This window comes from Galeopterus variegatus, unplaced genomic scaffold, assembly GCF_000696425.1.
Source record: "Galeopterus variegatus unplaced genomic scaffold, G_variegatus-3.0.2 Scaffold3622, whole genome shotgun sequence".
Taxonomy (NCBI): Eukaryota; Metazoa; Chordata; class Mammalia; order Dermoptera; family Cynocephalidae; genus Galeopterus; species Galeopterus variegatus.
Window position 1 is genome coordinate 180,841 of NW_007729733.1, and position 17,192 is coordinate 198,032.

A 17,192-nucleotide genomic window follows, 5' to 3' on the forward strand; every position below is an offset into this window, starting at 1 on the left:
TTTTTTTTTTTTTTTTTTTTGGTGACCGGTAAGGGGATTGCAACCCTTGGTGTGGTGTCAGCCGCACCACGCTCAGCCAGTGAGCGCACCAGCCATCCCTGTATAGGATCCGAACCCACGGCCTCAGCGCTCCCAGCGTGGCTGTGCTCCCAGCGCCACACTCTCCCGAGTGAGCCACAGGGTCGGCCCGTCTTCTTTTTAAAAAAAAAAAAAAAAAATCAGGTCCTCCTAATAATCAACATGTCCAAAACTGAATGTCCATCTTTCCTCCCAAAACTTGCTTCTTCTCCTCCTCTTATGTTCCCTAAATCAAAAATGGCATCACAATCCCTCCAGGCCTCAAACTTCAGTCATTTTCAGCTACTCACTATTCCTCAGATCCCACTCTTTCTCCTCCCTTACCGTTCAGTCAATCCTCAGGGTTGTTTGTATCCCTGAAACATCTCTCAAATCCATTCCTTCTTGTCCATTTTTATTGCCACTGCTCCAATACAGGTCTTCATAATCTTTACTTGGTCTTTGGTCTTTTGGGAAGGGGCTCTCTAACTGGTCTCTCTGATCCCGATAGCTCCTTCTCTAATTTGTTCTTTACACTACAACCAGAGTTAACTTTTAAAGGAAAAAGAAAAAGACAAAGAGATATACAGAGACACAGAGAAAATGAGGACCTGGTCCTTTGATTCCCCTTCTAAATTATATCTTAAATCTATCCACTTCTCTCTGTTACTACCACTGTAGTCCAAGTCACCACCATCTCTCGCCTGAACTACAGTACTATTCTCAATTGTTTTTACTTCTTCTCTGGCCACCTTCCAATCCATTCCATGGCCTACAATCAGTACACTGTTAAAAACTCGAATATAATCATGTCACTCTCCTGATTAAAATCCTTCACAAGCTTCCCAGTGAACTTAGAGTAAAATTTAAACTCCTTACCATGGCCTACAAAGGCCCCCCATATTCTACTTCCTGCCTATCTTACCAGCTTCCTACCACCCATGTACCACTCTTCCTACTTCACTCATTATTAGTTTTTCCAATGTGCCAAACTCTGTCTTTCACCTTACGGCCCTTGTATAAGCTATTTCTTGTGCATAAACACTCATACCTACGTCCCTTTGTCTTGGTACTCCTACTCATCCTTCAGGGGTCTGCTCAAATATTACTTCTTCAGAAAGGCCTTCTTGCACTCCAGATCTAATTCAGGTTTCTTTTCTCACCCTGAACCACGCTGAACTTTTCTCTCATAGAGTGTGTGTGCATGCATGTGTGAGCATGCAAGCAATAATTTGTAACATACTTGTTAAGAGCCACACTCTGAAACCAGATTGCCTACATTCAAATTCTACTTCACTGAGCCTCGGTTTTTAAAATTATAATATTGGGATAATAAAACCTGTGCTGCAGGGTGGTTCTGAGAATAAAATAATACTTCTCAAGTACCTTGCACATATTGAACACCTATAGGTAGGTATTCAACACATGTTAGAAGAAAACTGGGGAATGGTTAAGGATTGTTTTATAAAAGAGGAAGCATTTGAGCTGAATCTTGAACAATGAGGAAAATAATGGAGGAAAGGATACTGCAGACTTAGTAAACAACCTAACGTGATCAAGGGAAGGTAACAAGTCAGGCCTGCCTGGAGCATAGAAGTATAGAAAAAAGTAACAGATGTAACTGAAAACGCAAGTTAAGGGCAAAGTTGTACTAAATTAGTAAACTGGAATTTTTTTTTTTTTTTGTCTTTTTCGTGACCGGAAAGGGGTCCGCAACCCTTGGTGTGGTGTCGCCGGCACCGCACTCAACCAGTGAGCTCACCGGCCATTCCCATATAGGATCCGAACCCACGGCAGGAGTGTGGCTGCGCTGCGAGCGTGGCTGCGCTCCCAGCGCCGCACTCTCCCAAGTGCGCCACGGGGCCCACCCAGTAAACTGGAATTTAAACCCTGATCTGTTTCCAAACTCATGCTTTTCTCACAGGTAGCTAAGCAAACATCAAACTGTCATACCTCGCTAAGGGCTGACAATCTAAAAAATTATCTATGTATGCTAAGAACCTGTCCTTTCCCCATAGGCCTGCCTGTTTGTGTCATTATATATTTTCATCATCAAAAAGTATCCATTAATTATGACTATAAACAAAGAATCCTATGGACATGATTCAGACCCTTTAACATCTAGAACACTCGTACTTATGTATACATACAGATATAACAAACAAAAGCAGCAAAATGAAAACATTAAATTAATTCACTCAACACAAAATTACCTACATAAGTTAGGGAAGGAAAGAAACAAAACCATGGATGATCTCAAATACAAAAATCCATAAGTCATTTATATATAAAAGGAAGTCTTAGAGATCTAGAATCATGCTTTTAGTGGACTAATATAAAATTTGAATTGCATAAACTGACAGTGGCAAAAATTACCCCAATAAATTCAAGGCAAAAAATATTTTGAAATTTAAAATTATGGTGGGTGATACACAAAGTAGATCCCTACAAGTAACTTAAATGTAGGGCCTACCATACACAAAGTATCTTCCTGATCACCTTAAATGTTCCAACTCATCCTAAAAATAAATACCACGTTTTACTTTCTCTTTTCTCATTCTCTCCCATGATTCCTTACCTTCTAGGAGATCTCGGGCCAGCCCTGGCTCTGCTCCTGTGGAACGGACAAAATCCGACAGGACAGCATCCATGTCCAGGGTCATGTGATCATCCAATATTTTTAGGCAGCTGGATATAGGCAGGACATAGACCAAAATTCAGGACTCCACCTGAGGAGGAAATAAACACTCATGGCTCAAATTACCCTGGAACAGGATGATCACAGCCCAATTTCAGCAGCTTCCTAATCTAAAATGGAAACTAACTGTCCTCGTTCATTCATTTCAGTTGTATTTTAAAATCCACCAGTTTGAAATTTATTATGAAGAATAACATTTAGTTTCCTAATTCCTCATTTTTTTTTTTCCTTTTTGTCTTTTTTCGTGTCCGGCAATGGATCGCAACCCTCAGTGTCGCGCCTGCACCGGACCGGGACCGGCAACGGGATCGCAACCCTCGGTGTTGCGCCCACACCTCGCTCAGCCAGTGAGCAGGAACCGGTCTGTATGTAGGATCCGAACCCTTGGCGGGAGCACCGCCGCGCTCTCAAGCGGCGCACTGTAGCAGTGCGCCACCGGGCCGGCCCCCTAATTCCTCATTAACACTAATGTTGTAATTCCTACATTTACCATAAACCCGTAATACAACTCTGAATAATGTTTTTCCTCTACTTTTCTACGGTACTACATTTCTACCATGAGTTTGCTTATCCAAAGCAAAGGAAGGAAACAGCAGACTACTACCCTAGAGAACTCCCCACCTGCAATATTCTCTAACATGGCACCTTGTTTATTTCCTTCTTGGCACTTGATATACTCTGAAATTCTTTTAACAGTTGCTGTCTAGCTATCTCCTCTAATATGTAAATTTCCTGACAGCAGGGAACTTGTATGTCTTGTTCACTAATATGTCCCCAGCACCTATTACTTGGCACTTGGCACAGTGCTTGCACACAGGCTCTCAGTAAATATTTGCTGAATAAATGAATGAATAAATGAACACTGTACACCAGATAATTTTAGGGTTGACTAGTGTTTTAACGCTAGCAGAGGAAATGCGAGGAGTAAACTCATTGTTAAAACTACTCAAAATAAAACAATAAGCTATTCTGCACAGCAGAGTGGGGATCCCAAAGGTTCCTCATACTGAAAGTCAATCTTTGTCCACTAACTTCATGAACCCAGGAAACATACCTACCCCAAACATGTCTTTCTCTACCCAGGACAAATGATTGCCAAGTAAGTTCACCTAAAAAAGGTCTCTTCTTTCATACTGGACTTTGTTAGAAACTACGTCACAGCCTGGTATCAATCCAACATTTCCTCTGAGGTTAAACAGTCCCAACTGAGGAAGCAATAATGGAGTGAAGAACAATCTCTGACCAAATTCTGCCAGGCTTACAGTTCTCCATAAAAGAGGACTCATTCATAAAGTTGCCAGGTACACACCTGCCCCAATACACTCACCCATCCCCTGACTTTTGGAGAAGGTCAAAAGTAGAATGCTCAAAAGCAACAGGTGACTCAGGTAACTCTTCAGAAATGTCTCCTCCTAAACAGCCTAAAATCTAAGGGTGACTCCCAGATTCCTTTTCTTCACGCTTCCCCCATCCTAGGACACAGCTTGTTTAGTGGCACAATGAGATTCTAATTTTCTAAATTCCTTAGAAATATCAAAGTAAATAAACAGCAAAGATTTCTGGGTTATAAAACCAGTAGGACAGTAACTTGATAATTTAACGTGATTTTTTTCTTAGAAAGATGGCAAAAGAGAAAGTATTCTCTCTGCACTGTTCTAGTAGTACAAGAGACCCATGAGTACAGGGACATGATTATTCACATCTGTAGCCCCAACATCTAGCATAGCATCTATAATATAGTAGGCAGTCAATAAACACCTGATGAATAAATTATTAAATGACTAAGCAAGCCTCCACATCAGCTATCACCAAACCAACAAATTTGAGTATCAGCAGATCAGAAATTCTAGGACACTTCATATCACCTCTCTCTTTCTAAGGATCTATCCTGGTCCCATTCCATCTCTCGAAATTTTGGAAACTCTCCTTTCTAAAGAGTCATCAACTATACTGTCACTACTCCTACCACCCTCACATTTTATGATTTTCACCTACACCTATATAAGTTAACTGGGTGACTTTGGTGAAATTACTTACAGCGTTTCAGTTGCCTCTTCTATAAATTAGACTTGGATTAGATGACTTCTCAGATCCTTTCCAGATTTAAAAAATGAACTTTTTCAGTTCACTACAGACTCATAAGTTATGATTCTTACATTCTCTTTCAGTCGAGGTATTATCAATGTCTACCTTACTTCAGTTTCAATATCATAATTATCAGAAAGGACTACTAATACATAAAGAACTTTTGATCTAAGATACCTCAAATTCAAAATGTCAAGTTATAAAGAAAATTAGTTCCTTACATTCAATACCTAAAAATTAAATTTCTTCAGAATTCATAAATGAATGAATGGCTTTTCCCTCCCTAATGCAGGCAAGAATTCCTTCTCCAATCCCATTTTAGTCACCATCTTAGGTCACAGGAGATAGTAGCAGCCTAAATAACTTAAACATGTGAATATTCCAAAACCAAGAGCATTGCTGCAAAATGAATTTCAATCTTCTCTGTAAAAAATAAAATAATAATAATGATGATGATGATGTAAAGTAACAGTAAAGCATCTTGAATAACTTTATGAAAGAATGTGGGAAATATACAATAAGCATACAAATAGCAATCAGCAAAAAGATGCTCAGCAGAAAGAGTTGATTAAGCCACAGGCATGTAAGCAATTTTCCAGCCAGAGACAGGCTTCTGAGTGAAAGAAGCAAATGAAAACCGTCAGTGTTATGGCATCATAGATCTTACATATCAACATAGTAGGTAGGTGATTCTTTCCAAAAAAACATTTTTAAAAAACAATTTAGGGGTCTAACATTATCTAGAATGACTTGTTCTTCAGCAAAAACTCGAAGCACTAAACCAAACTTTGAGGCAGCACATTCTTATATTTGATGTCTCCAGGTGCATGCCATGGACTCCACCCTAAACCCACCCAACAGGTGAGGACAGCAGCTTTTATTACATCATCACCAACACCTGGCTTGAGCTTCTCAACTTCCAAATGGGGATATCAAAGCCAATGACTAAGACTCAACATCTTTGGCTCTGTCTCAGCACACAGGAATGCACAAAACAAAACCACCACTGGTTTTCAACCTTTCAAATGAAACAGAGGAGGCACTCATATATTTGTTGACTGAATGGTGTATACAAAGATATCAACTGGAGTCAAAATCCTCCAATCTCCCAACTGGAAGGGCCATCAGCAATTATTTAAACCAACGCCTGCTCCCATGCAAGAATCTTTCTACTACAACTCCGACAGATGAATCATCCAGTCTCTATCTGAATACAAGCTCTGATAGGGGACCTCATTACTTTGCCATGATGTCCATTTTATTGTTTGACAGCTCAAGTAGTTAGAAAACACTTTTCTAAACTAAAGCAAAAGCTTTCACCAGCCCCCCTTCCCCTATACTTTCATGTAATGGCCCTTGTTCTGTTCTCCAGAACAATAAAATCTACTCCTATATGATGGAATTTTCATGGAAAATTATAAGATAAAGCATTTCTTTACACAAACATTTGTTGTAGATCAACATCACAATATTATCATGAGCCAGCCAGTGGCCTTTAGTTTACAAAATCCTTCCTTGTAGCAGTACTTGCTTGTGCCTGCATTCATTCATAAGTATTGTGTTGGCCCTATCATATAGAATCAACATGCTGAATAAATGAAGTACCTTGTTCAAAATTCATTTCTGCTATCTTTGCCTTTCATCCCTACTTCCACTTCCATGCCCTCTTAAAGTGATGACAGCAATAATAAAAACTAACAAGTTAATATCAATTAAGCACTTTAAAAACACTATCTTTTTTCATTAATTAAATTTCATTTCTACTTTTTGTTTCATTAACGACAAAACTCCTGCAGCAGGTCTCGTTATTCCCAATTTACAAACAGAAAAACAAATAAGTCTTGAAAAGTCACATGGGTGGCCCAAAGTCTGAACCCTGATAGTCTGAACCCATGTTCTTTCTACTATATCACACTGCTTCCCAAGCGACTAGGGCATTATTGATTCCCAGAACTACACTGATTCTTAGCCATTTAATTCTTTCACCATAGGAAAGAGCTGCACCCATCTCTCATATTTATTAAAGACTTAAGACACCTGCCTTATCTTTTCCTCATTTCAAATCCTACCATCTTCCTGAGCAATTTCAACACCCACTTGCACAATCCATTCAACACTTCTGCCTTAGAGTTCCATAATCTCTTCAAATACAAAGACCTTCATCTTCACTCCAACAGCTCAGTCCTGGTCCCTGCCATTTACTATAACCATTGCACCTCAAAATCTTAAACTCTAAAAACCTACTCCGGCCACAACGTCGTATCCCTCCAGCTTTTCCTTTCTACTTCTAAACCTCCTTTCTCACCTAAGATATCCAATCCCTTAACCACCTTATTCATTAATTCAACAAAAATTCATGGAGTGCCTACTATGTGTTAGGCACTATGCTCAGGATTAAAAACACAACAGTAACCCAGACACAATCCCTATCCTCACAAAGCTTCCAGTATGGAGGAAAAAAACCACAGAACTTCACAAACAATTATAATTACAACAAAGAAATGTTGGGGATTGGAGTGTTATCTCCTTTAGAAAGTTAGAAAAAGTTTCCCCAAGGAAGTAACGTTTCATCTAAGAACCGAAGAATAAGTAGCAATTGGAGAGACAAATTGGAAAAGGAAGAATGCTCCAAGCAGAGGAAACATATATCAAAGTTCCATGGCAGGAAGGAACATAGAAATGAATATGGTACGAGATAAGGATGAAGTGAGGGTCTAGTGGACCCTTTTAAAGATTTGCAATTTTATCCTAAAAGCAAAGAGAAACCACTGAAGGGTTGTAAGCGGGTGTAGAATATGATTAGATTTGAACTGTTAAAAAGTCACCCTGGTTTCAGCGAGAATAGTTTGGAGGGAGCACAAGTAGATTTAAGGAGAATAGGTTAGAAAATTTTTGCAAAACAGTATGGTGAGTTAGGCTAGATGATAGCAGTGAAGACTGAGAAAAATGGATACATTCCACTTTGCCCCTTCTTGCCTAACTGAAAGCGAAACCAATGATTGATCACTTAATTTACTTTGTTATAAAAACCTAGTGCCCTTATCCTTCTATTTCATCTGCCCAACTCGGATGGATCCCACATTCAACTTCTCTGCTGCTAAGTGGAGCTACTGAGCAAGACAAGATCACATAAACTTGCAGAGCAATATGACTACAAATATATGGTATTCAGTCTCCTTCCTTTCATTGAAACACTGCTATTTTTTGTTTGACTTTGGTACCTCAAGCAGTCTTCTCAGCTACTATCCCATACCTTCTCCATTCTCCTTGAGCCTCCTACCCCATCTATATCATCTCTCTTACTCCTGGCAGATGACCTTGCCTCCTACTTCACAAAAAAAAATTACAAAACAAAGCAAGAGGAGTGCCTTTAGGTTGCCTCCCTATTCTACCTATTCTCCTCTTCCCTGCCAAACTCCTTAAAATAGACTTCACTGATGCTATTTTCTTAACATGTTCAGTTCTCAACCTACAAGTGTACTTCAAAAGTTCATGAAAAGATTCATATTATCTTTTAATTCTATTCTTCCATGAACTTTCTGAAGTACCCTACTATTCAAATGAGCCTCTATAGAAAGAGAATTGCACTGTCTTATAGATAAGATCATCACAATCCTCCTTACTTCTGATCTCTTTGTAGCATTTGATACTTAGTTACCACTCTTCCTGCCTCTCTAGCCTTGGGTCACCTTTGTGGACTCCTCATCTTGTGCTCTCACCAAAGGTTTGTGCATCCACAGTTCTAACCTTAGGCCTTCCATTTTCTCATTCTGTACCATCCCCATAAGAAACGTCATTCATGTCCCTGAGCACCCAAACGCTGATCCACAGCCCTGTATTTTAGATGAAGATGTTAAGCTCACCTCACCTGGGAATTCCGCAGACAATTCAAACTCACCACATAAAAACACGAGCCCATCCTCTCATCTCTGTCCACCACCCTTTCAAACTATTCCTCTTCCAGTATTGCCAGTTCTAGCATACGGTACCATCATCATCCCAATCACCTGCGAGCCATTCTGTACTTCTCTCTTGACTTATCCTCACAAATAGTCCTTTACTAAGTTTTACTAATTTTACCTCAAAAGTCTCTCAAATCTACCCAATACCTTCCACAAGCTATATATCTCTTTTATTTTATCTCAGTTTTCATACCCAGGAAATAGCTTCCTAACTTCTCCCTCTTCCTCTCTCCAGCCATTGATCAGCCTCTACATGCAACCACTGTAAACAATTTAAAATGCAAATATGATAGTATTATATCCCACTGCTCTAAATTCTTCAATGGATTTTCAGTGATAAAACTTAAGATCCAAATTCCTATACACAACAAATGAGGTTCTTCATAACCTGGCTCTACCTAACTCTCCAGCCTTATCTACCTTCCATTATTCCCCTCCTTGTACTGGTAGTTCCCCATATATAATGTGTGCTTCAAATTTCAGTCTCTTTGCACATATTTTTCCCTCTGCCTTGAATAACTCCTGGGATAGCAAGTGAATTCTTACCTCTTCTTTAAGAATAACTTGAGTACTACCACATTTGCAAAACTTTCTCTGGATTCCCAAATTAAATTGCCCACTTCCTCTGTGGTGCCCCCACTGCACCTTGTACCCCACCTCTATTATAATATTTATCACACTGCATGGTATTCGTGTTTATGTACTTGTCTGTCCACTAAACAAAGAACAATTCGAGGGCAGGAATCTTGTCTTATTCATTCTGTATCCCTAGCATCCAAGCATCTAGCAGGTGCTCAATTTTTGTTCAGATGAACTGAAGTGTTATTTCCACAACATACTACCACAAAAACCCAATATTGTTCATAGTCAATCACTGTTGTACACAGGCAAGTCAAAAACAGTGGCTCATCTCAAAATCATTTGTTTAAGACTGTTATATGATTTTATTTACAACAGATTTCCCTTCCTAAACATTGTAAACAATATTAGCTCAGACTAATATTGAAATCAATCTGCAAGCTGAGTGCCCAACTTATAATAACAGCAAAAAATTATCCCAAATTAAATACTGAATGTAGATCATAGAGCTCTGCTAAAATGCTTGAGAAACTATTGACCCTACATTCTCTTGTCTACAATATCCCCAAAAGCTTCCACATTCTCACTTTATACCCACTCTCCTGGTTCCCCTGATACATTAGAGCTGCATTCGAGTCCTCTCCAACTCCTTCCAAAACTCACTGGAAAACCACAACATTCAAGACTGTCAAGAATTTTCAAAGGTCAGAGACTCCTCCATGTCTATGATGTCAGTCACAAGGAATCCAGACAGGGAGGAAGAGGAGGGAAAGAGGCACTTGGAAATTTTACACAATTCTTGATTAGGTGGGAGGGAGAGATGAATTGTCTTAGCAGATTGTTTTTAGTTAATATGGGTCCTTCCAAGTCAAAGAAACAAAATATAACCTTCTTAGAAAGAGAACATGACAAAATTTCACTCTGAAGGGACCTATGTAACAGTAAATGTTGCAACCCAGAGATAGTAAGATGGGTCTAAAAGGAAGAAAAGTGAAAGAAAGTAATATGTATTAAAGCATTAGACATTATTTCGTTTAAGCTTCCAAACAAGTCTAAGAGGTTTGTATAGCTGACCACATATTTTAGATGAAGATGCTAAAGCTCACAGAGGTTAGGTAATATGCTCAAGGTTACACAGGTAAAAAGTGGTAGAATAAGGACTTTTATGAACTCAGCCCATCTGACCCAGAGACCATATACTAGTACTATACCATGCTTAATCCAGTGAGGACAGAGATAACACGAGCAGTCTACCCATATGGAGGTCCACCTTCACTACTTCAACTCCTCTCAACTCCACATTGAGAGAAAGAATGGGCTCTGGATTCAGACAGACCTAGGTTCAAATCCCAGATCTACTACTTAAGGGTTGTGTAACCATGGGTAAGTAATACAACCATTTTGTGCCTCAGTTTCTTCATGTGTAAAATGGAGAAAATAACTGCACATCACACCTCTTGCTAGGATTAAATAATGTAAGTATGTAAAGCCTTTAGGGCAGTGCCTGGCACAAATTAAGTCCTCAAAAAATGGCAGTTACCTTCTTTCTGCCCAATTCCCTCCCACATACTCTGCCTCACTCCACTGGTGCCCAACCAGCCCCCTGTATCCTTCCTTCAAAATATTCCTCTACTCCTCCCAAACAAACTCTCCAGTCGTACATCCATTTCCAAAGCACAGTCTTAACACATACACACAGTGCCAAATCTATCACTCCCATTCCAATGTCTTTCAACTCAAACCTTCAAGAAAACATCCTAACAGAGCCTCCTTAGTTGTACATTTCACCAGATGATGCATCAAAAATAACAGCAAAAGAAAAGTGTCTGACCTTTCCCAGATGTACAGACACAGCTAAATAGCTTATCCATTCCCAAATCTCCAGGAATAGTAATTTCACCTATATTTACTGAAATTCTAATGTCTTACTCTACCAGTCCTACCTCCCTGCCTGTACCTCTTACTACTCCATTCGTTCCAGGTTCAAAGATCTTATAATATTCTCTTAATCTCATGTACGTTGTCTATTTTTTAGATTACTGGAAGGAAATGTTTACATCTTCTTCTACTCACCCTGCATACTTCTGTGTTGTTTTCTACCTCCACTGCAGTGTATGCTCAGGGAATGTCTACTTTCTCCCCGAGTCAAACTTAGAGGAAAAAAAAAAAAAGAAAACTCAACCCAATCATATAATTAACCATTCCCAAAACAGTTTATTTGTTTACCATATTCTGTTATAGATACACACCACTAAAGTCTCAAGAACTGACCCTGTGGCTTCATCACTACCACTGATGTGTATGTCAGAATAAAATTAAACTATTTTTTCAACAGTTTCTAGTTTTGAAAAATAGATAAAAGCTAAAAAAAAAAAAAAAAAAAAAAAAGGAAAAAAAGAAAGAGTTTCTAGTTTTGTATCACATCTACAAACAGCAAAATGAATCTCCAAAAGACAAATCCCATTAACAGCCAAATGCTACTCAGGGAGTAGTTCACAAAGAAACTGTGAACTGGCATTTGTCTCTTTAGTGCTACTGATAAGAGGCTACTTGCATTACAGTTATTAGAGAAACTTAATAAATTAGAAGGCTAGTACAATGGAAGTGACCTTTGGAAAAATGGAGGCAGGGAGAGTCATAGAGAAAGTCTGTTATTATAGTATTGGTACAACAATAGTAGCTTCAGTAGAAAGAAATCATGTTAATGTTTATTTTTTTAGATCCACACCAGCATGTCTATTTGCCACACACAATGAATGCTTTCTTTTTCCTTTCAGCTACAGCCAAGGGTAGTCCAAAGTTTGGGTTCTCAACAAATCCAACTTTTAAAAGAATAGTCTGCAAAAACAAAAGTTCTACTTGAGCCCTTAAGGATTCTGATTACTCAATTTTTGACACAAAAGGAAAAACAAAAAAAACAAAAAACTATAAATCAACAGATGCTGAGCTAATAGCAAAACACATTATTTCTCCAGAATGAATCCTCCAACATTCAGCAGCTAACAACCTTCTTTCTCTTTCTTTATTCTTAACTATTGGTCATTTCACTGTCATTTATAGAATTTCCATTCAAGCGGAGAAATAGCAGAAGAAGGAAAAAAATTCAAATTACTGTACTATCTGCTCTTAGTTATCCATAGGAAATTAACTCACTTCATAAGTTTTTTCTGGTAAATTAATTTACCTCAGCATACAACTGCTAATTTTTTTTAAAGCCTCAAGTAATTAGAAAATTTGCCATTTAGGGCCGAGCCCGTGGCGCACTCGGGAGAGTGCGGCGCTGGGAGAGCAGCAGCACTCCCGCCGTGGGTTCAGATCCCATATAGGGATGACCAGTGCGCTCACTGGCTGAGCGCGGTGTGGCCAGTCTCAAAAAAAGGACAAAAAAAAAGAAAATTTGCCATTTATAAAAGTATATAATTCAGTTAAGAGAAAAATACTTTTTATTCCTATTATTATTATTTCTTAATTCTCCATCTTTAAGTTCCACAGTTCTGTCTTTCCTGGCCGTACTTAAACCTTGTTTGAACTCTTATAGGCCCAGTATGCAAAACACCCAACTAGCATTTGCTGTTATCATATAGTGCACTGTAATATTAGTTGGCCTTCTTGATACTCACATCTTAACTCTCCAGTTTGACTATCAGTCATTCATTCAAAATTTATCAAGTTTGTCCACCATCTACCAGGCACTTTCCTGGAACCTGAAGATACAAATGAAAAATAGAAACCACAGTCCAACCTTTAAGGCATTCCTGTCTGGTGGGAGAAATATAAACATGTTATTATGCCCACTGGGGTAAGAAGAGATGTTATGAGCAGCCAGTTTACCTGGATGGGTTAGGGAAGTTTCCCATACTTTTAGCTGAGTCTTTAAGAACGTGTAAGAGTTCACCATGCTGAAGGATAAGTACATTCAAAACAGAATTAAAATTCTTGAGGTTGGCACCTTTCTTTTATACATCAAAAAAAATCTTTTTTTTTAAACATTAAAAATTTCTAATCAGGCCTAACACATTGCTTAGCACATAGATGCTTAACATATATTTCTGTTTCTAAACTATTCATGCTAGTCCATGTGTATGGATAATTGAGAACTATCTATATCTAAAATAAGTTTGTGAATTATTTACTGGTTTCAAATATTTACTGGTTTGAAATGTGCCCCATAATATATATAACCAAGGTCTATATGAACACAATGTATTTATACAGCTATCTATTCACTAAGAACAACTCCTCTTTGGTTGTAATTTTATTTTTAAAGCACTTTCACAAATATAGCCTCATAATAGAATTTTTTTAATTAAATACTTTTTGAGATTTTTAATCCTGTCTTTTTTTTTTTTTTTTTTAAATGACCGGTAAGGGGATCTTAACCCTTGACTTGGTGTTTTGTCAGCACCACGCGCTCCCAAGTGAGCTAACCAGCCACCCCTATATAGGGATCCAAACCCGTGGCCTTGGTGTTATCAGCACCACACTCTCCCAAGTGAGCTTTTTAATCCTGTCTTTTCTGATGGAAAACATATACAGAGAAGTTTGCAAAGCTTAAATGATACCTAGATAGGAAGAAAGTTGAACCTAGTTGCTTCATCAGGTTGCTTCTGAATGCAGGGTTCATGTCAGTTTTAAAAGGTGAGAGATCATTTCAATTTACTAAACAAACTTACTAAACAACTTGCTGTTTGGGATTATTAAAATTATGTGTTCCTCTCCAAGAATGCCAATCATCAGAAGTTAACTAATGGTACCTAACCAAATCTTTTGGTCAAATCACTGTTTCCTTAATCTTACTACTTTGGGAGGCCAAGTAGATACTGATCTGGACCAACACATTTTTTAATATCTATTATATAAGATCCAGATTATATGAGTGGTTGATTTTATCAAAAAACTGAATTGAGTTGTTTCCTATGCAGACAGATGCTTCCAGTAGAATGTGCTATAAGCCTCTAAGGTCAACCATATCATAAATCCTGTTAAACTTTCTTGCCCCATACAGAGCAGGTCAAAAATCTGTAACCCTTCACAATGACACAGCACCAGGCCAAGTTTTCAGAGTGACAGATCTCTGCTTTTCCTTTTCCTTTCCATGAAAAGTATCAATCATTACACAAGTCATCTGGCAAATATCTCATTGTCCTCTGAGTCTTTGTTTGTTTGTCTATTATTTTTTTACATTCTGTGATGTTGCAGAGCAGTTGGAGGGGAGGGGGAGAGGGGAAGGGGGAAGGAAAAAGGGAGGGGGAAGGAGGAAGAAGGAGGGGTGGGGTTGAGACCTGTGGCATCCCCCTTCATTCCTGTAGGGGAGACCAGGAGGCTTCCGGCGGTGTCTTGGTCATTGCTGAGCTGGATGCAGATGTCAGGAGGGCATGGCTGAGACCCCCAGCCCTCCCTCCCCCTGGCTTGGTAGCCCAGGGGATTTCTGGTCCTTCTAGGTCTTATAGGTGTTCTTTTGTGATGAGACCTTTACTAGTTAATATCAAACTTTGTCTCTGGTCTGTGGGTATTTTGTTTTTTCTTCCAGTTCTGTGTTGGATTATTTGCTGTTCCTACCACTTAAACTCTGCACTGGAACTAATTTGTTGTCCTTTGCTTACTTCTAAAATGGGGGAACTTCCCACTGGGACCAGCACTTGAGCTCTGTGGTTGAGCTAAATTGTTGCTTTGCTGCTGATTCCCTGGGGAAGGCTTTTTGTGCAGCTCAGGTTTTAGTGGTTGACTTTATAGGTACTTCCAGCTCTGGTGAGATCTGGCACACCTGGGTTGCATAGAAACGCTGGTCTTTGCTGAGTCTTTTCAGCAAACTGCATCCCCTGCAGTTCTATATTCCTGACCGGTCTCCACTGAGTGGTCCTGCACTGATTGGAGGACAGATCAGCTGTCCTTGCTGTGCCCCAGTGTTCCCCTGGTGGGCTGTCTCCCCCACTGCCCACACTCCAAACACTTCCCACGGGTCAGGCCATGTGCCAGTCCCCTGCGATGACTCACTGGCCCCTGAGTGGCTCCTTTTTTTCAGTTGTTGTGGCTCCTTGCTCCTATGTGAGTCCATGGGAAACCTATTAGTAGTCTTGCTGTCATGGGGGTCACCAAGGCCCTCTTCTCCCCTTGCCACCTCCAAGCAACTTCATCCAAAGGGCATAGCTGCAGCTTTTGCCAGCTCCTGCTCCATGTGCTCACCAGCTGCAGCCTTGAAGCTGCCAGGGCTCGAAATGGTCAGAGTGGTCCTTTCTTTCTCTCATCATGGCTTCTCCCGCCTTCAGACACTCCATAGGTCTCTCCTCCTCTTCCACTGAGCTCTAGTGGCCCCAGCTTGGCTGTCGTTGCTTTTAAATAGTTGTAAATTGGTTGATTTGTGGGAGAGAGTGACGCTGGCAACCGTCTATTCCACCATCTTGACCAGAAGCCTGTCCTCTGAGTCTTTATCCTTGAAATTAATCCAGGAAACCAACCCTTGTAAGAATGAGTCCTAACCCATGATTATTTTTAATATTATCACTGGTAGTGGTGGTAGTGACAGCAATAATTGTTAGCTTTGCAGTTCACAAAATACTTTCAAATATATTATCTCATTCAATGAAATAAATGAAGAGGGGATAAAAGGAAATATCAGGCAGTTATCTAAAACATCAAAAGTCAAACCCTGTTTAGCTGGAATTAAAAAGCAAGCATTTTGGGGCCGGCCCGTGGCTCACTCGGTAGAGTGCGGTGCTAATAACACCAAGGCCACGGGTTCGGATCCTATATAGGGATGGCCGGTTTGCTCACTGGCTGAGTGTGGTGCTGACAACACCAAGCCAAGGGTTGAGATCCCCTTACCGGTCATCTTTTAAAAAAAATAAAAATAAAAATAAATAAAAAATAAAAAATAAAAAGCAAGCATTTTTTAGTCTACCAAGGGTCAAGAAGTTACTTCTATCAAAAAAGCATAGGACTGGGCCGGCCCGGTGGCGCACTGGATAAGTGCGCCGCTTGGGAAGCGCAGCGGCGCTCCCGCCCGAGGGTTCGGATCCCACATGCAGACCGGTTCCCGCTCACTGGCTGAGCGAGGCGCGGGAGCAACACCGAGGGTTGCAATCCCGTTGCCGGTCCCCGGTCCGGTATGGGGGCAACACTGAGGGTTGCGATCCGTTGCCGGACACGGAAAAAGACAAAAAAAAAAAAAAAAAGCATAGGACTGACTCTAGCCAAGCAAAATCACAAATTTCCCCTGAAATTATGTCCTTAAATGCTAGAGCTAATTGATTTGATTTATAAGTGTTAAGATCATAGTCTCAGCAAGAATCTGACATAAATCTTTTTTACACTTATCCTTTTCCAAAATGCTTTACCCACAGTTAAATGCTTAATAAATATTCTTCTAAAGAAGAAATACCTCGGGGCCGGCCCGTAGCTCACTCGGGAGAGTGTGGTGCTGATAACACCAAGGCCCCGGGTACGGCTCCCACATAGGGATGGCCGGTTTGCTCACTGGCTGAGCGTGGTGCTGACAACACCAAGTCAAGGGTTAAGATCCCCTTACCGGTCATCTTTTAAAAAAATAAAAAATAAAAAATAAAGAAGAAATACCTTTGGAGTTGGAGCTCCTGAAGGAAAAACATTTAAAAAAGAAGAAATACTTAACAATGAGCCTGGTGGCGCACTGCTACAGTGCGCCGCTTGGGAAGCGCGGCGGCACTCCCGCCAAGGGTTCGGATCCCACATACAGACCGGCTGCTCACTGGCTGAGCGTGGTGCTGACAACACCAAGTCAAGGGCTAAGATCCCCTTACCGGTCATCTTTTAAAAAAATAAAAAATCATTTTCTA

The 17,192-nt window shown here is 39.9% G+C and overlaps 1 protein-coding gene across 2 annotated transcripts in view; it reads right to left on the reverse strand.

The window, feature by feature from the left end:
* Window positions 1-17,192, reverse strand: part of OTUD7B (OTU deubiquitinase 7B) — a 55,395-nt gene that overhangs the window by 20,768 nt on the left and 17,435 nt on the right. Inside the window, exon 2 of one of the 2 annotated variants that reach the window (XM_008585582.1) lies at window positions 2,636-2,780. In XM_008585582.1, coding sequence (XP_008583804.1) covers window positions 2,636-2,720 — 85 coding nt within the window. In that variant the 5' untranslated portion in view covers window positions 2,721-2,780. Of the gene's footprint in view, window positions 1-2,635; window positions 2,787-17,192 lie in introns of both variants that reach the window. The other variant, XM_008585583.1, reaches the window with a different exon arrangement.